At 41.6% G+C, this 22,462-nt stretch overlaps 1 protein-coding gene across 1 annotated transcript; it reads left to right on the forward strand.

The window, feature by feature from the left end:
• Positions 1-62: 62 nt before the first annotated feature.
• On the forward strand, positions 63-22,064 carry MOGAT1 (monoacylglycerol O-acyltransferase 1). Its single transcript, XM_010568274.1, has 6 exons — positions 63-156; positions 11,059-11,237; positions 11,659-11,860; positions 14,513-14,687; positions 18,240-18,439; positions 21,564-22,064. The coding sequence occupies exons 1-6, from the start codon at positions 63-65 to the stop codon at positions 21,716-21,718; spliced, it is 1,005 nt and encodes a 334-aa protein (XP_010566576.1). The 3' UTR covers positions 21,719-22,064.
• The last annotated feature ends 398 nt before the right edge of the window (positions 22,065-22,462 follow it).

Below are 22,462 nucleotides of genomic sequence, written 5' to 3' on the forward strand. Positions count from 1 at the left end.
GCCGGAGCCGGAGCCGGAGCCGGCGGGGCCGGGCTTCTCCGCGCTGCTCTCCCGCCGTCAGCATGAAGGTCGAGTTTGCCCCCATCAACATCCCCCTAAAGAGGAGGATCCAGACAATCGCCGTGCTGCAGTGGATCTTCTCCTTCCTCCTGCTGGGTAACAGCCTTCCTCCTTCCAGCCCTTGCCCCAGAGAGAAAAGGGAAAGAATCGGCTTTTTCCTTAACCAGCGTCACCCGTGGGCATCGGTCTGTGTCACTCCACGTGGGAGGAAAGGTGCCCAGGTGGCGAGCGGCTCCCTGGCTGTTCCTGGGCGGGCGAGAGCATCACACTTCTGGGCTTGGGCCTTCTCTTCCCTGGAAGCTCTGGATGGCTTTTTCTCTTTTGGGGGATCTATTTCTTTCTATGGGTTCTTTTTCAAATATGATCTTAAAAAGCTAGTGACTGCGTCTTCTCATTGAGACGCCTGGTAGGTTTCTGACAACTAACAACTTTTTACTGAACGTGAGCGTAAAGGCTGGTACATGAGTAATGCTGTTTTCATTACCAATTTTGTAAAGTAACTTTATATGCTGCAGTTCAATAAAATTCTCATTTAACTAGGTGACGAAATTTAAGGATTGACAGTGAACTGGCTTAAATGCAGCCACTTCCTTACGTTTATGAAAAGTGTCTTCACGTGCTTTAAGTAAGTGTTCTTAACAATTTTACTTGGTAAACTTTTTCCTCTGATTATTCCTCTATAGTGAATTTTCTTAATTTCTTAATAGACTCCTAGCACGAAACACCTGTTCACGGCAGCAAATCTTATTCTCATGGGTGGTTATGTTGAACTTGATAAAATGAGTCACTTGATAAGGTAAGCTAAGCCTTAACTCTCCTGGACCAGATCAATGGAAGCGATTATTGAACAGAGTGGAACAAAACTGTTCCGAGGTATAGAGCAACTGACTACCTGTGCATTACTGGAAATGTTGGAACGCTTTACAATCATCTATGCTTTAGGACTTACAAGGAGGAAAGGAATGTGTGCGTTTCTTCCTTGTATATCTTGCAAATACAGTACCATTCAGATGATGGTCTGATGTCTTTCAGACAATTTTTTAGGTTGTTAGCCCACACCTGAAAGATTTGGGTGTGTGGGGGAAGCATGGAGAGTGTGAAGCACCTTCACAGATTTATCCCTAGCACTTGGCTGTTTTGTTACCTCCAAATTATATGTGGTTGGACTATAAACAGTTCATGTTTGTGGCTATGTTGTAAATAGCCTGTGCTTTTAATTTTCTGTTATTGAGTTAATCTTGGCATATGCCATTACTCCAGTCTAATGATAATGCAGTAGAAGTTGAGTGGCAATGGAAGGAAACAATTTTTTTATCCTAGCCTGGTTGGTAACAATGCTGCTGCAGAAAATCACATCCTTCTGTGCTTACTAGAAGTGATTGGGCTGCAGAAAATCCACTCTTGCTGGAGTTCAGTGGGAGAAGTAGGCAGCTGTCTTCTGCAGGTGGCACTGCCTGGGAATAAATGTCAAGGAAAATCAACAAGGAACTGGTCTTATGGCTGGTTACGTTGAATATAGTGAGTGTACATGATCGTGAAAAAAATCTGTTTGCAGGAGTGCTTGAATTTTCGTGGACAAATTGATTCTAATAATAATCATCTGCTTGTGCTTTCCTGGGGATGTTTATCTTTAGAGCTATCCAAGGTGACCTTGTCATTTTGTAGGCGTACCCTTTCAGTCATAGGACAGTTGGAGTGATCTGGCCAAAAGGTTTCACTTAACGCCAGGAAAATTCAGATGGCTGAATCCTAAATGACTTAAAGTAGTTAAAAATGGATTGGTTTCTGACCTTCTGGGTTGCCATTATGTCTGGATTTTTCAGCCTTTTTTTGGTCTGCTGAGCAAAGTATGGAAACATCGTTTGTAAGCTCTTGAGCTCTGAAGTGACACTTTGAAATTATGCAGGGCATGCCCCAGTGCAAGTGAAATACTGTTGTCAGTTCATCACAGGATAGGCTGGAGGCGTAGGTGTTGTTTGGGAGTTGGTATATGGCTGGAACTAGTTTATACCAAGCAAGATCTTCTGTAGAGTCAGTCTTTCTTAGGTAAAAATATCTGCAAGTGAAAACATGAACAGATAACACCATATGATAACTAATGATTCATTATTATAGGGATTCTGTTTAGAGCAGTGAATAAATAGGGTACTGGCTCAGTTCCTAAAGTTGTCCGTCTAGGTATATGGTGAGATGCCATAGCTTAATAAAATGGACCAATAGGACTAACAGATAAAGTAAGATAACTCTAAAAATCAGTGCCCTGAAAGACAAAAGCTGAATTGGGTAATGATATCCTTTAAATCTGGGAAGTGACATGTGAAAACATGATTTGGCACATGGAGTAAGCCGTAAGGGGAAACGTGAATCTATTACAACTTAGAATCCATAATGTGACTTGGATAGAAGACTCTGAAAATCAAGCATTGGTTTTATCTTCCTGGCTGAGATCCTTAAGAGTAGCTGAATTTAATGTAAAAAGGACATTGTGGTGGTCTTTGCCCCTTGCTCTCCAGGCTTGCTTTGTCATATCATGGAATTCACGATTGAAAATGCCCTCTTGCTTGCGTGACTAGAGGCTATTCACAAGTTGCCCTGAAATACATATATATGTAATAGTTGTTGTAGACTGTGAATCTCACCGCCACTTGTAGAAAGACCAAATCAGTCAACAAATACTGAAAAAATAGCTGCACTAGCATGGTGCAAACAAGAAGGTTCTGCTTCTTCCCACAGCGTGCTGGCATGGGCTGGGTCTGCACTCAGATACATTGCTTTTTCTGTAGAGGGTAGGCAGAATAAACATGCCTCTGCCTCAAAAAAAGCTGTACAGATGTGTACCGAATTTCATTACATACAAAAGGAACCTCTTTAAAATTCTGGGTGTAAGTTCCTGTGCTTCCCTGCTCTGTTCTGCAAGCTGCCAAAGTTTGCCCTCAAGCAGAAAAGACAAGTTTTCATTGTAGCAGTGGTTCTTTTGCTAGTTATCCAGGGGTATGACAGCAGAAGCAAAAATAAGTTCTGAAACACTGTGATCTGTATCTAAGAGCTTCTGGATTAGACAAGAGAGATGCCCATCTAGCAGTTTCCCACTGTGTGCCAGCTGAAACTGCCGTATAGTTTCCCATCTCATGTGCTCTAAGTGCAGCAGGCTAAAACAGTTTAGGTAAAGTCCCATGAAAAAGGCAAGTGTTTTAAATAGGCTTCCTTCTTTTAAAGGAAGAGTGGTATTGGCCTGGAGTCTAGAAGAATAAAGCTATGAAAACTGAAAAACAGGAAATGCTAAAATGATGCTGTTTCTTGCCGTATTAAGCAGAAATCCAAAACAGCTTTAGGCTGAAGCATAATTTCAAGTCATTAGCATTTTGCTGCTGAAACAGCAAATATATGAAGTTTTGCAATTTCAGAGTACCTACTTCAGAAAAAAAGCTGAAACAGAAAATATTGGTAGATGTAGTTTTATGCCTGTAATTACTGTTATTAGAGGTTCAGCGGCTTGGCCAGGGGCTGACAGTCTGGGGGCAGGTCTGGCCCTGTTCCAGGCTCGTGCAGCACTCACATCGTGTCTGCCCATGAAGCTGTGTGCTGATAACCTGCTTGTGATTTCTCTGTGCCCTTGTCCAGGCCAACCCCAGGCAGAAAATCACCTGGAGAAAGGTAATCTCCAAGCTTGTAAGTGCTGCTAGACCAACTGGAGGCAAGAGCAAAGAGGTTACATCACTCCCGTTTTGTACCGTAGGTTTTATGGTACATATACCCAAAAGAAATTGGGACTGTTAATGAATGCAACAGGTGTCACTGGTGTTTAGCATGAAATCTTTGTTTTTTTCTTGAGAACTTTGAATTAATTCTGCTGCAGTTAGTAGTATGTCTGATATCCCCCTGGTAGAATCCAGTGTAGGTTTTCTGTTTCTTGCACAGTAATTGAGCAGCGATTTACCCTTGGTATGTAAGCATGCTGCAGGCGTGAGCTGCGTGCCTTGCTACTGCACATCTGTGAGTGCAGTTCAGTTTGTATCTGGAGGTGATCAGTACCTAGGCAGGAGGTAGATCAAAGGGCTCATTTTAAGCCAAAACAATTTAAACAAGGAAAAAATCAATGAGATTTAGTTTAAGTGCTGCTTTGCAGGTGCTTTAGCCTTTTGTTTTTCTTCCTCTCTAATCTGTGCAAATCAAAGGACAGCGTTTTGGAGAAAATAAAACTAGACAGTGAGTTGGTGAACTTCTCCCCTGCCAGCTTCTGTGCATTTGATGTGAAAAGGGACAGTGGAATTTGAGCATGTACAAAATCAAATGCAGAACTAGGTAACTTGGGTGGAGTGATGGTGTCTTGGTACAGACAGTGAGAGATGGAAATGAGAGAGAGTTTAACCCTATGAAAAGGATACCAGGATTTTGTTTTGAGGCAGGGTGGTGGTAAGGGAGAATGATGCATCTTCTATGGTTCACTTTCTAGGTCCAGCAGTGGCATGCTCGTCTTCTCCTTACTGGGGACCTAGGAAGGGACTGTTGTGCGTGCACCCCTGTGTTTATTTGCAAAATACTTAATAATACAAAATCAGTACATAATAAAAGGTATACTTTAATGTGCGTGAAGCCACAAAATAATATGCTAAAGACATTGGTGTGTATTAAAGTACATCCTGTTCTCTGGTGATTAAACTCCTGTGCATGTAGCATGTAGGGTGAAGCACTCTGTTAATTGAACTTGGCTGGAGACAGTTTTGAGTTGTGGATCTGGCTTCCCCAAAATAATAGAAATGATGAAACATTTGCCACAGAGTGAGACGTTGCTGCCGGAGTAATAAGTGACTCAAGAAGTGTTGAGAAAGCAGGTGTCAGTGTAATGTGCTAAAGCAAAAAATAACCTTTTCCCCAAATATGTCATAATGTTTTGTTATCTGGTGCTGATTTAATTCATCAGCTGTAGCTGGCTAACTAAAATGGTCTCATTCTTCCTCAAAGCCATTTTTCAAAAACATTCTTTTGATACCTAAGAAAACTCAGCTAAGCTCTATGAGCCTTTCCTAGCAAGCTGGCTGGGATTGCTACTTGTTTTTGTCAGTCTGTATTCATTTATCCATGAAGCTTATTGCTGGCCCGTGGGCAGGGACTGATGTGTGATCACAGAGAATAACAGGGTACTTACAGATGCTTGACTGACTAGTTTTTCTAGGAATGCTACCTCTGTTACGTACATCTTGGGGAGGGAATTTAACCATGTCTCCGTGTATATTTGTTTGTATCTCTCAAGAATAAGAAGAGAAAAATGGCTGTGCTGTGTCAGGCCAGAGGCCCTGGCTTGGCAGCCTGTATGTGAATGTAACTGGTCGTGGACGCCTAAGGAGAAATAAAAGAAACAGGAAATATGTAGCCTAAATTTGGCATGCTGTCTCAGGATTTGGTAATTAGTAACTTGGGGATTTACTGCATCCAGACCACTCTATCTACAAGTCAATAGAGCCTAATGCTCCGTATCTCTAGTTTATCAGTATTTGCCAATGGAAGGTCTGCTTGCTTGGGAACCGGAACCAAATTCCAGAGTAAACAAGCCTTTAAACCAGCCTCCAAACCTTGGCATCTGAGGGTTTGTATTTGTTATTGTAGTAGTGTTGAAATACAGCTCCCTTGATAGGAATGCTCAAATATCCTTGTGACTGGGGCTCCCAGTTGTGACCAATAAACTGACATAGGACCTCCTCTACAGGAGACTGATACGTATTCAACAAATGCTGACCTCCTTACCACCTCAGTCCTGAAGATGGCTACCAAATTCCTGTGGGCTTCAACAGTTTTCCAGTTAGTTTAAATAAATTCCTAGCTTATTCTTTGCTGGGGAGTCCATATCTGCCATGGGTGAGAAGTGGCAGTAAGTTCCTGTGCTTCTGGTGGAAATCTGTATATTGACAGAATAGCACAGACTAGTAGGGTCTAAACAGGATAGTTTTAACATTATGACTCCATTTTTTAAAAAGAGACTTTCTACATAAAAGGTGCAGAGCAATACTCTGCAGAGGCATGAACTTGCTTACTGTTGCCTTGGCAGGTTGCCTCCTCTCAGGTGTTGCCTGTTGTCTCAGGTGTTCCTTTGGTGGGACACTTGGAGTCCATTTGCTGTATGTGTTATACTTCATTTAAATTTCTATCCCTTTCTTTACCATTTATAAATAATTTAGAAAGCATTTCCAGAAATTAAGGCTGATTTTAAATTTTTTTTCTTTTCTTCTAATGAAAGAATCCACCAAGGAGGGGAGAATCATTTTTTTAATGCCAAAATCAACTTATCAGTGGTACCTTGAGGGATAATAGAGAGGAGCAAATGTTCATTAGGGATGAAAACATCGCTATGCAATTCTCCTTGTGTGTTGCCTTCAATGTTCTGTTCCTCAGGCACCCAGCTCAGAGGCATTGCTGCTCTGAAGACTACAGGTGAGGAAAGGACTCTTCTGTTGTAGGTACATCACTGTGGTTGTTGAATATGCCATCTTTCTTTTTTTTTCCCCTGTGACAACAGATGTAAGAAATGAGCTTTTCAGTTTGCTTTGTGTATTGTTATGCACATGCACTCATAAAGCCCAGAGAAGTATAAATATTAAAAATAGCATTTCTACCTGTGTATTCACTAGAAAGCCAGTGTGATAAAGATGTTCTGATTATCATGTCCTTTGTGGGATGAGGCTCAAATTGCTGAACTCTGAAACTCTCCAGCTCATTTAAGACATAGCAGCACAACATGCTTAGAGAAAGCTTTTCTAAGAGCATGTGGGAAACAGCAGGAACTGGCTCATAGTTCAGACCTGAATTGCTGAGCAGTCTGGAGGTCTCAGTGCAAACTGGTTTGCATGGCTTTATGGGGTACATGGCTTTATGGTATACACCTGTAGTGCTGGCTGGATTGAGACGAGCACCCTGGCCACCTAGGATACACTGCACTGGCCGGACATGATCTGTGACTGCTCTGAGGGTGATGGGAGGCTTTTCTTCTAGTGGAGAGTCTTAGATTTGGTGGCCCTCACAATAGATATTATTCAAACATTTTTGACTCCTTAGTAACTGCAAATGCATTTGGAGCTTCCAGTTGCTGGGATCACCTGTATTTCCTCACCCAGTGTGCTGTTTTCCTACTTCCTATCTCTGTGGTATTTAACTATTTTATTAATTTGGTGCCCAGAGCTGCAAACTCAGAGCCTATTTATTGAGTAAAGCATCAGGTATCCAAACATAATTGGGCAGGATGGCTGCCTGTGCTGCTAGCTTACATTATATATAATATTTTTCATCGATTTCTTGCAACAGGTGATTATCTACATGTGGTAAATGGGGAAATGGAGGAAAAGAGACTCACCAATGTTAGCTGGCAAACAGGATGTTCAGAGTCCCATGGCAGGGATTTGTCTTTCAATCCATATTTCCTTTTCCCCCCACTGTTCCAATACACCACAGAAATATTTTCAAAGCTTTAATTCAAGTTGAAGCAAAAAATTATGCTTACATTGTAGACTGGAACTACATCTAAGAAGGCAATGATATAGTAAAGTGACAAATTCCAAGTTACTCACCCTTTGCCTGGAATTTTTTTATGAATTTAGGTAAAGTGGTTGTCATTTATTTACTTGCTGTCTTCTCTGAAGGAGAAAAATCTGGGCTTGTGTTTATAGGTTCATTGGTTTTGAGTCATCAGTGTTTAACTCATCTTGCAGGCTGTTAATGCGTTGAAATAATGAGGAGGTATGGTAAAAGGAATTTGCTTTGCATGTCTCATTGTGAATGCAATAATAAATTGGCTTTGTCCTACAAGATGCTGAGCTCCCCTTAGGAAGTGCTGACAGCGTACTTACCTCCCCATAACTTACATGCACACAGGAACGTGTTCTAGCTAAAGCAGAGCAGTGAGCTTGTTGATCTTGTGGATATTTCCCTGTATAGTATTAAATACTGCTATCTGGCACTTCTCACTGCTGATTTAATTAGCTCTCACAGCAAGGATGCTTTGATCCAAAGCACCTTTCAGCCATTTGGCTAGGAAACTGATAGTAAAACACCATGTGATTCTGCACTGAGCCAAAAGTCCTTCTGAAAGGGAGGGTAGGAAATATAAATACTTAGCAACTTTGCATAACAACTTGAAATTAACAGATTTATGGCAATTAAAAAACCTTCTCATCCAAACTTGGACTGTGAACCTTGGCATCCTGTCCAGATTAGCATTCCTAGAAATGTCTATAGTTTCAGGATCTCTTCTTCAAAGAGCAAGTAATGACTTTTCCTCAAAATATTCCTGTGCCCTATCTTAAGTGTTGCTGGTGTGGGATTCCCAGTGAGTTCTCCCTCCGAAGCAGTGGAATTGAGTGTCATCTTTCATCTGTGTTACTTGTGCTCCAATAATGATGTTCCCTAGAACTCATTGTTGCAGCTTTGGGGAGTTTTCCACATTGACTTTGGAAGTCTGTGGGCCTCAGTTAGCTGTGGTATTTTTCTAGTGCTCTTGCTGAAGTGTTTCTCTGTGCAAGACCATGGTTGCCTGTTTAAGCAGGAAGCAATGAGCTTCTGTACTGATGGTACTGAAGAGTGGACTATCCTTCAAAAAAGTAGATTTGATCCTGCTTCTGGTTTTGTTTATGGTTGTTCCCTTCTCTCTTCCTTGGAGCAAATGCAATTCCTTTTTTTTCTGCTCCTTCCCTGCCAGAAATGGGAATGTTCATCCCTTTCTTTCCTACTTAATCTAACCAGCAGCTTTGCTTGCTCTGTCTGCTACTGGATTCTGCAGTAGTTCTCAGTTATGCCATGACAATGAATCAATTTCTGCTCTGAAGGCACAGTCAAACTAGGCACAAGGGAAAGTTGGCTGAAGTTCAGAAAAAATAAGTATTCTGGTTGGAGGAAACACAAGAGTGCCCATAGACCAAGTTAAGCTCTGAATTTCAGCAGCTTGAAACCTACTTGGTATAGGGAATCTGCTCTGAGTTTTGAATGCCCAAATAATCTCTCTCTTGAATCAAGCTGATCTTAACTAGGATGAATGGTTTTTACTGTTGGTCCATCTGCTTATTTCAAAGTTATCAGTTCTGGTAATATTTACATTGTGTTAGCCAAATTATTGCCTGATGTACTTCTGTTATTTACTTACGTATTTAGCTCAATGTGTTTCACTGGTGTAACTCCTTGTCCTGGTTTCAGCTGGGATAGAGTTAACTGTCTTCCTAGCAGCTGGTACAGTGCTATGTTTTGAGTTCAGTATGCGAAGAATGCTGATAACACTGATGTTTTCAGTTGTTGCTCAGTAGTGTTTAGTCTCAAGTCAAGGATTTTTCAGCTTCTCATCCCCAGCCAGCGAGAAGGCTGGAGGGGCACAAGAAGCTGGCACAGGACACAGCCAGGGCACCTGACCCAAACTGGCCAAAGGGGTATTCCATACCATGGGACGTCCCATCTAGTATAGGAACGGGGAAGTGGGGGCGGGGGATCGCCGCTCAGGGACTGGCTGGGTGTCGGTCGGCGGGTGGTGAGCAATTGCACTGTGCATCATTTGTACATTCCAATTCTTTTATTATTGCTGTTGTCATTTTATTAGTGTTATCATTATCATTATTAGTTTCTTCTTTTCTGTTCTATTAAACCATTCTTATCTCAACCCAGGAGTTTTACTTCTTTTTCCCGATTTTCTCCGCCATCCCACTGGATGGGGGGAGCGAGTGAGCGGCTGTGTGGTGCTTAGTTGCTGGCTGGGGCTAAACCACGACACTCCTTTTAGGAGGTAACAGGATATTGCCCTCATGAAAGCCAGTCAATTGTGGGACATATGAAATACCACAGAGAAACACCTGTTTCATAGAACTCTGCCTGTTGAGACTTCCAATGAGGTCTGGGTCCTGTTTTGCTTGCCAACAGATAAATACATGATGTTAAAGCTCTGGCTCCCTTGCAAACCTGGAATTCAGCATCTGCTGGATTACTCTGATCTGCGAGCCTGATGCATTTTGTTCACAAGACGTCATAGCGAGCAGGCTGCTGCAGGGTGTACTGCAGGGTGTACTACAGTGTGGAGAGCAGCAGGTACCGCTGTACAGCGCTTCAGCCAACTCCATCCATAGCTGCTTGAGTTGCAGCGAGAGTGCAAAATTCTGCAAGTCCTAGAAAGATCAAGTTTCCATAGGGAGTTTCTCTGAATAATTATTTCAGGGTTGAGCCCAAAAGTAACACGTTGTGTTTAATTAAACAACTTTTTCTGGCTCTGAATTGTGTATAATACACTTCCTATGTAACATCTTACTACAGTAGTGATACAATTCTTATTAACCTGGGTCTGAAAGTATCAGGACTTAATGTGTTCCCATAGCAATGGTGAGCTTCCACTTACAGTGACACCTTTAGAGGCTGAAGTGAACCTCTTAATGGTTTGGTCTCATCTAGTGCATCTTCTTGGCCAGTCACAGAGCACTTTTCACAGGGAGCAGAACTACCATCCCTATTTTATAGGTAGAAGAGTTAAGAAACACAAAGGGAAAATGATTGCCTGACACTACTCTCATTAGAAAAGAGATCTTGCTGTGCCCCCCTTTCCCCTCTTTCCTTCCCCAGCTCTCCTCCCTTCTCGCTCACTGGAGCATCACATCTCTGTTAGCTCTTGCTGTCTCCTTTTATTCTGCCTTAGGTAAACCAGATGCTCTCTACCGAACATTAGCGTTCACTCTCACCACAGGGAGAAGACAGCTGTGTTGGTCCTCAGCTCATGCTTTGTTTTATTAAAGTAAACCAGCATCATCTTAGGCTTATTCATCCAGTTGTGCAGTAGAGTAAGAAATACGAACTGAGGTGATACACCCTTGTAGGTGTTTCACTCTCAGTGTAACAACATTCACACAATATGGAATAAGCTAACTTCAATTTGTATGCATTTTGAGTAGCACCTGTAATAACAATATCAGGGCTGGGAATTCAAGGTCTTAAAAGGAGACAGGTGTGATTAATGCTTGCTATGGTTTCCTTTTTTGTTTCTTGCAGCAGAGTTCTGCTGTGGATTCTTCGTGATCCTGATCCTGGGCAACTTCTGGTTCCTCGCTGTTCTGTATCTGCTGTGGCTCTACCTCGACTGGGAAACACCATGCACAGGGGGCAGACGGTCCCAGTGGGTCAGAAACTGGACTGTTTGGAAGTACTTTAGGGAATACTTTCCCATTCATGTGAGTAAAGGCTTTCTCACAGAACTGTAAACATTGGAACAGAGACAACTTGAATAGCTATGAGCGTGGACAAATGTCTAAGGCTCGTCTTTTGTAAAATTCTAATACTTACTCCAGGGTGAACTTCTTAAAACATGGGAAGTCTGAGATTTAGTGACAAAAAGGGGCAGGGGCTGATTTTCTACTTAGACTCTTGTGTCACAAGATAATGCCTCAGCGCAGTAAATGCTAGACCCAGTATCTTAAGACACATCTATTTAAACTTTGTTCAGCTGTAAAACAGGACAATAGTTTAAAGTGCTCAGAAGGACATGAATTGTCATCAGTTCTGTGTCCTGTCAATGTGCAATCTCTATACTTGTTTTTTGAGAATCTTTCTGAGGTAAGTATCATAATGTCCCCCACTGTCTCTATTTTTCAGCTTATAAAAACTTCAGATCTGAATCCAAATCACAACTACTTACTTGGCTTTCACCCTCATGGGGTCCTTGTAGCTGGAGCCTTTGGAAACTTTTGCACCGGTCCAAGTTTCAAAAATTTATTTCCTGGGCTTACTCCATATCTTCATATCATGCCCATCTGGTTTGGCTGTCCTTTCTTCAGAGAATACATAATGAGTGCTGGTAGGTAAAAGAGGTAAAAGCAGAATGTCCCAGCTGTTGCTCTGTATTATAGCTTCTGCTTCAAATGTAATGTCTGTTCCTGTGCCTATAAATGGTAAGTACTTTCACTTCAGAAAGATCAGTGTTGTTGCTAAATTAAACCTCTGTTTTATGATGAACTGTTGTTGCAAAACAATTTGTAAGGTTTTATTAATAGTTTTGTTAAACTATATCACTGAGCTTTTTTTTCTTTCTGAAAAAATATTGCTGTTTTTCCCTTGACCTACAAGACAGCAGTACAGAGTACCAGTTATTTATGAGAAGAACATATTAATTTATAATGTTATTTAGTCATTGCACAGACACTTGTAAAACAAATTGAGGATAATCTCTTACCTGAAGGGCTTAAAGTCCTACTCATTACAAATATCTTTCTAGTCAAAAGTTAACTACCTACTTCTGACTGAGGTCCCATGTTGCAAATTTGTGTAATTTTAGTAGAGATATAAACTCTAAAGATGGAACCTTTTTTCTCTGTTCTGAGTAGTGCTTGTCATAAAGAGGTGATATTCATGACTGGTACTGCAGTAATAAAAGATAAAAATAACAAGCAATAAAGTTTGGGGAACAGAAGAATGTATAATGAAATCAGGACTAGTGTTCCCCCCCAGTGGTTTAATACAGGAGTTATTTTACTTAAATTCATTAAACTAGAGCATTTAAGTAAGTATGGTCTGGTGCACAAGACTAGGTTTGGGAGACAGATCTAGCTCTTATTCCTGACTGCACCACAGACACTGTGATGTCAGATAAGCTATTCAACTGCTCCATTCGTAGAAACATGCCTAGCATGTTGTTCAGGTTAATATCAGAATTGCATATCCATGTATACTCAATATGCCAGAGAATGCCTTTCCATGCAAGGATTATTTCTGAGGGGATTCTTTCAGGCTTGTAAAGTGAAGGAATTGGCAGTGGTGGAAGATGACAGTTTTAAACACTGCCTAGCCTGGAAGTCACGTTTACATGTTTTTGGCATCTTGACCCATAGGAACAAATATTTACCTGCTAGATGAGAAGCAACCTGAGTAAAAAGCATGCTAAAGCATAGTCAGCATTGTAGCTCATTTTTCACAGGTATGTAGCTGATAAACCAGAGGGGACCTTTGGTATAATGCAGGTTATCAGTCAAATCATAAAACACTTGCAAAATCTTCCATCTACTGAAAGCCATGCTCCTAGCACATTGCTTCATCTCCTAGTCTTTTGCTTCTTGTTTCTGAAGCCTGCCAGGCTGCAGTTGTCGTCATCGGGAAAAGCAGTTGTAGCACTACTGAGCTGCTGAGTGGTGAGCGGGGAACAGTGCCCTGCATGTGGGCTGACATCTCTGCTTCAGTGGGGAGATAAATTTGTCCTGGGGAAAGACAGTGGCTCTTGCTTTCTCTTCCAGAGAAAATGCATGCTGATGGGTGAACAAGCATCACTCAAATTATTTGTGAGTCTTGGGTCAGCTGCGTTTTTCAGAGTAACAGTGACTGTGAAGACATACATGGCAAATGGAAGTAGCTTTTTACTGAGGTCTGAACTTGCTGCAGTAGGAAGCAATTCCTCGTGGTGGCCAGCTGTCAAAACTAGATCACAATCATCTTGCCTTTCTTGTGAGATTTTCATAATCCATGTTGTAATGTCCCTAATAGGAAAAAAAGCAGACGGGTAACAGGAGATGAAGTCTTTGCTTAGCATCCAAAAGAGCATGCTTTGATACCAGCCCTGTAAAAACCAACAACAACGCAGACTAGACTTGATCTCTAAATTGTCATTTAGACCATATTAATGCACACAATGTAATTAAACATGGCTTCTGGGTAAATGGGACCACTGTCAGCCTTTGAAGTAAAACTTAGGGCACAAAGGAACTCTGGAGGGAACAGGTGCATATCTGTTAGGGGATTTTCCAAAGCGCCAAGTTCAGGCCAAGGCCTAAGTCGATGTTAAAGGCTTGTACAGCAGTGTGCCTTTGATTAGAAGTATTAGGAGTACCAGGAAAGCTTAATATATTCTGCTGTTTTAGCCTAAATAGACTGATGAGTGCCAGGTCCTGGTTACCAGAGAATGAGCTGATGTAGGCATTGGAAATGGTACACGTGAGCCTTTTCTTCTTCTTTGCTGCTGTCATGCCATTGCCTTAGATGGTGCTGCTGCTTTATAGCTTTGAAAAGAAAGAAGGGGATCAGCTTGGCACTGTAGATCCATGTTTGAGTTCACAAGTCCTCTATTCATTCTGTTAAACCCTCTGTGCCTGTGCTTATATGCACCTGCTGTATGGCTTTAGCTGCTGCCTCTCAACAGTATCTGCTGCCATTCAACTCTTCCGTTCTCGGGCACAGAATCTCACTCAGGGGGAGTTAAGCTGGCAGAAGAGCACACTCTTACCTGAAGATCTCAAAACCCCTGTGATAGGCAAACAGCATTTAGCTCATCAGAGTGAAATCAAAGGACTTACCTAAGACCAAATCAGTTGCAGAGTGAGGGTGTTGAAACCAAATCTTTGAACTCTGTCCTGTGCTGTAATCATTTTGAAACATCATTTAGATATTTAAAAATATTTCTTAAATTCCACTGTACTTACACATGAAGAACCAGTGGTCACTCTTAAAATGTTTGTTCCTGAAGGAATGGTTTCTGCATCCAAGGAGAGTGTCTCGTATGTGCTGAATAACGAAGGAGGCGGCCACGCATCCATCATTGTGATCGGAGGAGCAGAGGAATCTCTGAATGCACATCCTGGAAGTTTAACTTTGAACATCCTCAAGAGGAAGGGCTTTATTAAAATGGCCTTGAAACATGGGTAGGTTTCCCATCTGGGCTGCTGTAGTAAGCATGCTTTGAATACAGATTGATTCTTAAATATAGTTCATATTATATAGTAAACTCATATAATTAGAATTTGAAAGAGTTACTTGCCTAAGAACGTGCAGATGGCTGGCATAGGACCCAGTCTGTCCACCCAGATCCAATCTGGGAGTGTTGCAAACTCCCTTTGACTTTCATAATTTATAAGGAGTAGGTGTTATTAGCATATCTTGGTGTTTTGTTTCAGTTGTTTTTTGCACTAGCAAAGAGTAAGAATTATGAAAGAATATTAGTAAATCTTGGCTGTTACTGCTGAGTGGAGCAGACATTCTGTTTTCTGTTCTGTAAATTTAAGTTATATTAAGATAGAATTTTCTTATCATTTTAAACAAACAAAAAAAAGAAAAGAGAGAAAGCTATGCCCTGTTTTATTAAATCTCTGAAAACTGTGGTCTAGGAAGACTCGTTTTCACCTTTATTCTAAATACTTTCTTTTGAAGATTGTTATTTGCAAAAGTAAGTTTCTGGGAATTTTTGGTGAAAATATCAAGAAAAACTAGCTTACTTTTTTACTATCAGCCATCAGTGTGTAACTAAACAGAGATGGTATTAATATCTTTTGAGATATTTACGTAGTATAAGCTATTGCATTTGTTCTGGACTGGTCTAGATGTCTTGTATACTAGAAATATTGGAACCAGTGACTTGTTCCTGCTAAGCTTTCTGAACAGTTCCCACAATTACATATTGACATGTGAAGCAATGAGAAAAAAATATTTGTCTTGAGAAATTTGTAACAGTTTTTTAAACTATTAACTGGAAAAAAGGTGGTCTCTGAGAAGAAGCGCTCTGTTTTCACACAGCATGCTAAGGTCCATTTTTCCTAGAAACTATTCTGTATCAAAATTCCAAGAGGCTTTCTTATACATATCACTAGGAGTCTCATAAAGGACCTGTTCTCCAATAGAAAGTAACATTTTGGTCTAATTTGTACCCAGAAACAGCACTTGCTTATTTAAATTAGGACTTTAGTGCCTAAATGAGTCTTCACTCAATTTCTGCTCAGCTGCTGATTAATCCAGTGGGATCCTAAACACTATTAGTAGCTTTTATTTTTTATCCATAAAGTTTAGAAGAATATTTAGGTGCCCTTTTTTTGAGCATGTCCATAGATGTCTGATCTGTCAGATCAAAGATTGGTGTTTATTTCTCATTTAAACTGATTTGGATTGAGAAACCAGATACACCTGTGCCTCTCATGGCCTTGATTTCAAAAGCATCCCCAACACACAACAAGAAGATCAGGACGCAAAACACAGGAATGGCCACAAGTCCTTTGTTTCAAATGATGGTCCTCCTCTTTAAGAAAGAGGCTTAGTTGTCTGGAGCACTCCACTAGGGTGATAATGCCTGTCTCTGCCTGAGTGACTTGAAACCTACACCTCACACATGGTCACCTTAACCACCAGGCTGCAAGTTATTCTGGATCTGAGCACTGGCAAGAAAAACCGCTTCTACGTGAAGTGTAGGAATCCTGACTTCATTTCTATACAGTAGGGCTGTGGGACAGTAGGACAGTATGACTCTAGCCTTTACAGCTCTTGCAGTGCTGTCAGCAGTCCTGAGCTCTTGTCCAAAGACTCTGCATCCAGTAATTGCTTCTGGTTTTAACATTTGGTTTCTAACAATTAACAAAATGTGACATGAGCTTCCAACTCAGGCAGAAATGAAAGGGCGAGAGAGGCTTGCAGGAGGCTGATGAGAAGAACCACCTGCTATCAGCGCCTGCATATGTTTCTGGTGCTTTTGATCTACAGCATCAAATACTAAGAGAGGAAGGGGCAATGTGGAGCCCTGTGCTCTCTGGCCCTGGCTCCTGTACTGCCAGCACAGAGAAGCTGTGGTTCCTCAGCTAGGAACTTGTCAATTGGGGTCTGAACATGTCAGCAGAAGTCCTCTGCACTTTTGGAAAAGACATTTTGGTCCGAGGTAGTACAGATATCTGATATGAAGTGAAGAAATCCTAAAGACATGATACAAATGATGAATCAGCTAACTTATCTTTAGTTTCACAATCGTAAGTTACTTATTTCTCTGTCTGAACCTCCTACAGAGCATCTTGCAAGAGCCTTTACCAGATTAAAACAAATCCCACAGTCTCAGGGTGCTATTGCACCACATGATGTTCCTGTTTGTCTTAGTATTGTAGTAAGAAGTAGAGTATTTACACAGCCACAGTATGTACCAGGCTTTCTGATATTTCCTTTACAGATGGCTGAGTGATATATGCTCTATTTGAGAAAGAACCATTGAGCAGACACCAGTCAGAATAGTGAGTGGGAATGATAGTCTTTGGGGATCCTCAGGCTTGTGAAGCTGTAGAAGCAGTTGTTTTTTCCATACAGGTGGGCTTTGATTATCCACAGTACTTTCTAGCCAGCTCTGTCCTTAGTGCATCCTCCTCAGGCATTCAGAGCTCTACAGTAATTCATTCTGACAATATTATAGTTAGCAATGCTGCTATTTTACAGTAAGGTTTTTCTCAAAGATAGTGTGGGCTGAATGGAGCCAAGGTATAGAAGCTAAGACTTAAGTAAAGCAAATAAAACACCTCTGTATCCTTCAGAGACTGCTTAGGATTACCCTGGTCTTTTTTCTTTAAAGTGTGTAGAATACTGTTTAGTGAAACTAAGCGTTAATCAAAAAGCATATTATAGTCAAGGTTTTAAATATAGTGGCATTTTTGCCAGCTGGAGTCAACTGCACTGATTCCATTAGCCTAAGTAGTTTGTCCAGGAGCTAGTCAGTGCCCTTCCTCCCAAGCCGATTCATGAACTGAATAAGAATTCATTAGGCTGTGCAGGAGCCAAAATGAGTTAGTGTAATTTCTGTGGGTAGGATTTGACCTCTGGTAATAATAGATGAAGGCTAGTGTTTTCGAAGAAGTCTGGAGGAAGCAGGATTTCACTGGGAATTGGACAGCAGAGGAATTTGGCATTGTACTCATGTCTGTAAGGATGTCTGGTTTTTATCACGGTTTTTGTGCTGAAATCAAGTGCGTGCATTACTCCGGTCAAAAGGGAGAGGAAAGCCAAGATCTGGTTTTGACACCGCCCACCTGGGAGCATTATAAGGTTAGCAATGAGGCTTCTTTGCTTGCCAAGGGAGAAAATGCAGTGGAACAAGGGTGGACTTGCTGAAATAGTGGTGGATAAGATCATAATCATAATTTTGATAGATACAATTATTCCTTTTTATGATGGTGAGCCGTCATAAAAAGTTGCGATGGGTAGCAACCAGCTAAATACTGCCCAAAAGCTAGTTGTCAGTTATATGCCAATCACTTTTTTTTTTTTTTTTTTTTTTCAAACCCAAAAAACTCAAAGCAGCTGCATATCAGAAGAGTTGAATGCCTGTTGCTGATGAAGTCTAGAGCTGCCAAAGCTTTCTGTGCTGGTTATTGTGAAACCGTTTCCATGCTGCTGATGTGAACCACAGTGCAAGTGCAGGCTGATGTGGGATTCTCAGTGTGTTCATTGTTTTACAGTGCTCATCTGGTCCCGGTGTTTTCCTTTGGTGAAAATGAACTATTCAAGCAAGTTGCAAACCCCAAAGGTTCATGGCTCAGAAATGTACAGGAGAAGTTGCAAAAGATAATGGGCTTTGCTTTACCGCTATTTCATGCTAGAGGAGTATTTCAATACAGTTTTGGCTTAATACCTTACAGGCAACCTATTCATACTGTTGGTAAGTTCCCTGTGCCTTTTCTAATGCTTTTGCAAATGTTTAAAAATGCATAAGTGTGCTACTAGTATCTGTGTAAATTTATAAATCTGTTCTAACAGAAACAATTGGTTACCGTGCATCTAAAGCAAATATGTGAGGTTTAAATTTTTTTTTTTTTTTAATGCCTGTCCTCTCCCAATTAAATAAGGGGATTTTTTTTCTCCCATTCCCCTTTCTGTCCCAGGCCAAATCTTATTCTTCAGTGATTCACAGGCTTCTATGCTCAGCAATCCTCAGGGAAACCCAAGGGGCTGTCCCGTCTCTACCAGAGGGCTGCAACAGCTCTGCAGCTGTTGCTGTGGATTCTGGATGCTGCAGTTATTTTGCAAGATGCCTGGCACCTTAATTTCTTAGTCCTGCAAAGAAGCAGCAGTTGGGTATTTCAGCTGATGCACAGCCTCGACAGCGGTGCTCCAGAGCAAGGCTACTGGGAGGAGCTGGTGCAGTCCTGACCCAGTGCTCATCGGGACAGGGGAGAGATGGAGAAGGGAAGGGAGAGGGTGCCTTGCAGCAGCTCTACGGCAGCCCTTCAGCAGGGTGCTGCTTAGATGGCATTGCAGCTCCCTAGGGTGTTTCCTTCTCTTTTGTTTTTTTTTCCCCATGGAAAGATCCATTCATGTTTAATTGAGGGCATGCATGCCATGTTGACAGGCAGTTTGGTAAAGAGTTTTTTCCCCAAAAGCTTTCATCCCTGGTCATCTACTCTCACTGGAGTGTAGGACTGAATGTCTTATGATTTATAATGGCTTTAACTAGTGCTATTGACAGCCACATCCTTAAAAAAAGTTGTGCTGGACATCACGCAAAGGGAATAGCTGGTTGTCTATACATTTTAGATAAATCATTTTTAGATAGGTTCTGACCCAACTGGACTAACGAAGCCTATTTCTACAGAAAAGTAAATTGAGCTTTTCTGGTATTCCACAAGGGACATTTAAGAAGGCCCTCCCTTTAATGGAGGGATGATTTGATTTTAGTACAGATCAAATAAAAATGTTTAAGACAAAAATGTAGCTCTTCTTATGTTAAATTTCTTGCAGCTCTGTATCTTATCAGTGCATATAGTTAAATGTTTTAGAAAAGATTGGATTTTTAAAGCCCACATTGTGCACAGGCAGGCTAAAAATGTCACTTATTTTAAAGCCAAAAAGTTTTCAAAGCATTGGAATGAAAACAACATATTTTCCTGCTGTTTTTCCTTGGGCCGATGACATCGAGACTGTTCTGAAGCTTAAAATGTCTTTTACTTGGAGGCAAATCTTCATCATTGTAATATTTACTGCAAGGACAGAGGTGGTCCATGGCTAAAGCACAGGAGTGCTTCAAATCAGCAAGACCAGAGTCTTGCAATAGAATTCGCTGTATGATCTCAAGAAATCCCTTACCTTTGGTGTCTCTGTTTCCTCATGTTTGGAAACTATCACCATGTCTCTGCATTCTTGGAGAGGGTCTCAGTATGGCTCAACATGGCTTTGAAAGTGTTAGCTCAGCCCCTGAAAACTGCAGAGTCATGCTGAGCTCCAACCGAGCTGGTTAGCCATGTTGACAACATGGCAGGGTATCGACGAGTTTCCTTCTGGTTCAGAAGCCATGGTTCCTAAAGCAACAAGGTGCAATTCAGCAAAACCAAGGTCTGTGAAGTCTGAGTGTTTTGGGCTTGACAAGTGAAGTACTTTTGTTTTTCCTGAAAACTGTTACTGCTTTTCAGAAATAGAATCAACTCTAAAATATCCAAGTAAGTAGGTTGCTTAAAGCTGTGCAGAAAATTAAAAAGATGAGTATGGTTTCCAATTCCACAAGAAATCTCCACTTTTAGGAGAAGAGACTGCTGCAGAAGGGCTTGGGGGTTGTTTGGTGTTTCCAGTCATGCTTCTGGAAATCTTGTATTGGATGTATATTGATTTCACTCCCCCTAAGGTATTGCTCAATCCAGGGCTGGGTTCCCACCCCTAGCCATGTAAAGTCTGAATTTCAGCACTGTGCAGGGCCTGAGAGCTGTTGGCAGCTGAAGCTGCAGCAGGAGCATGCAGAATCAGCCCCTTTGTGGTTCTGGCTAGACTTCCCTTCCCTTTATCCAACACCATCCAATTTGAAGTGGCCACATCAGTTGAAAGGGATTTTCAGGTGCCTTTGTAAAAGCTCATGGGGGTTGTTTTTAACTCTCTGCTTTTCTACAGACTTCCTCTGTAGTCTTGGTCAGGTCTATTAAGCTCTCAGTGTCTCCAGTGCAAGAACAGCTGTCAAAATCTATGGTGACTGAACAACACAAGGAGGACTGAGATCATGGGAAGCTTCTCTTAGTGTATTGCAGGCTTTTTAGCCATAGCTTTTTGCAGAGGAGGAGGCTGCCTTCTGGACTTCTGTAGAATTACCTCCCATGCTCTCACTCTCACTCCAACAGAGCAGGTAGCAGGCTTTGCACAGTGCCTGGAGAACATTTCAGTTGGAATGATATTCGTGGGCAGTGGATGGTTCAGAGACACCTTACAGGTTTGGGGGTTTTACGTGCTACCACTCCCTAGGCTGAGGTACCCAACACCATTTCTGGCACTGGTGCAGCGATACCCATTTTGAATAAATCAGAAGATACCTGTATTTCCTTCTGTCCTGTTCATGTGGCTGTGTGGTTGAGGGCACCACTGTCCTCTTAGGCATGTCCCTCACATTGGATACCTTTAGTAATCAGAACAGAAGATGGTGAGAAGGTACATTTTTTTTAAATGCTGTTTTGAACTTGGGGTATACTACCCCAATGGCAAGACAGCACATAGCCTATGGAATTGTATGTTGAAGTGTAAACTGCTCCCTCAAGGTAGAGCTTAACCCCCTTCTCATTTGCTCTTTTGCTGCCAAACTGAAATGATGGGGTTTTTAAATTCATTTTATCTGAACTGGAGCAGAAGGAAGGAACCAGACCCAGGGCTCAGGTTTGTGAAAGGCAGGATCAGGCCCTAGGGCAAGAGAATTGTGCTGTGATTCTGCCACCTCGTTGGGAGCTGTGGTGGAGCTGTTACAGGAGGGAAAGCAGTTCTACTTAAAAAGAGATATCAATGAAGCTAATGCCACTGTTGTGTTTGATTTACAGTGGGAAGCCCTATCCCTGTAAAACGGAACTTGAACCCCACCACTGAAGAGATTGAACAGCTACATGCATTGTACTTACAGAAACTAAGAAAATTATTTGAAGAACACAAAAGAAATTATGGGATCCCTGAGCATAAATCGCTCATTTTCGAGTAGCAAATTACAATTTGTAATTCCAAATCTCATGGAAAAAACCCAGTGTATGCTGAAAGATGTCTTTCTTGCAATCTGTATTTTGCAATCTGCAATTATCCTTGTGTAAGGAATAATTTTAAGAAAGGATTATTAGATGATTTATTGATTTTTATCTTACTCTTGGGGGGGGGGGGGGGAATCCTTAGGGTGTGAGCCTCGAAGCCAGTGCTCCTTTGAGTTGTCCTTTTACGTTCATCTGTACCTGAAATGCTAGTGGGAGGCTCCACACAGATGTTCTTACCACCGTGGTACCTAACCCCGGTATGAGATCACAAGCAGGAAGAGTGTAAACCCGGAGAAGTCTTTGATTAGAAGTTGAGAGACTTACCGGCATGTATCAAACATGACATCAGGTTGTTCTCTGAATACCAGAAAACCCTGCTGCTCTTTCATAGAAATGGAGGTGTATGTTTTTAGCAGATGGGTATTATAAGCCATTTACATGTGAATTCAAGAATAAATAGGAGCTTTCTGCCCTGAATAGGGTATCGGCAAAAGTGGTTTGTCCAAGTTATTGAGCAGAGCAAACCCTCTGCAGGAGAACAGCATGTTGAGTACTCTGTGTGCATGTATATGCTGGCTGGTGGAAAGCGCTGAATAGTGTGACTTTTTTGGACAAGCTGTGCTTTGAATCATCAGTTTGGCGGATGAAGCAGCTTTGTTTGGTAGTTCCAGCCTCGGAGGACATGGCAGGCACAGGACAGA

Source organism: Haliaeetus leucocephalus, unplaced genomic scaffold (assembly GCF_000737465.1).
Source record: "Haliaeetus leucocephalus isolate CR32 unplaced genomic scaffold, Haliaeetus_leucocephalus-4.0 Scaffold240, whole genome shotgun sequence".
Taxonomy (NCBI): domain Eukaryota; kingdom Metazoa; phylum Chordata; class Aves; order Accipitriformes; family Accipitridae; genus Haliaeetus; species Haliaeetus leucocephalus.

What these genes read in the sequence shown, in the direction of transcription:
- MOGAT1 (XM_010568274.1), top strand. Translation starts at nt 63, where the DNA reads ATGAAGGTCGAGTTTGCCCCCATCAACATCCCCCTAAAGAGGAGGATC. An exon ending in CTTCTCCTTCCTCCTGCTGG is followed by an intron (nt 157 to 11,058) that starts GTAACAGCCTTC and finishes TGTTTCTTGCAG; the next exon opens with CAGAGTTCTGCTGTGGATTC. An exon ending in GCAACCTATTCATACTGTTG is followed by an intron (nt 18,440 to 21,563) that starts GTAAGTTCCCTG and finishes TTTGATTTACAG; the next exon opens with TGGGAAGCCCTATCCCTGTA.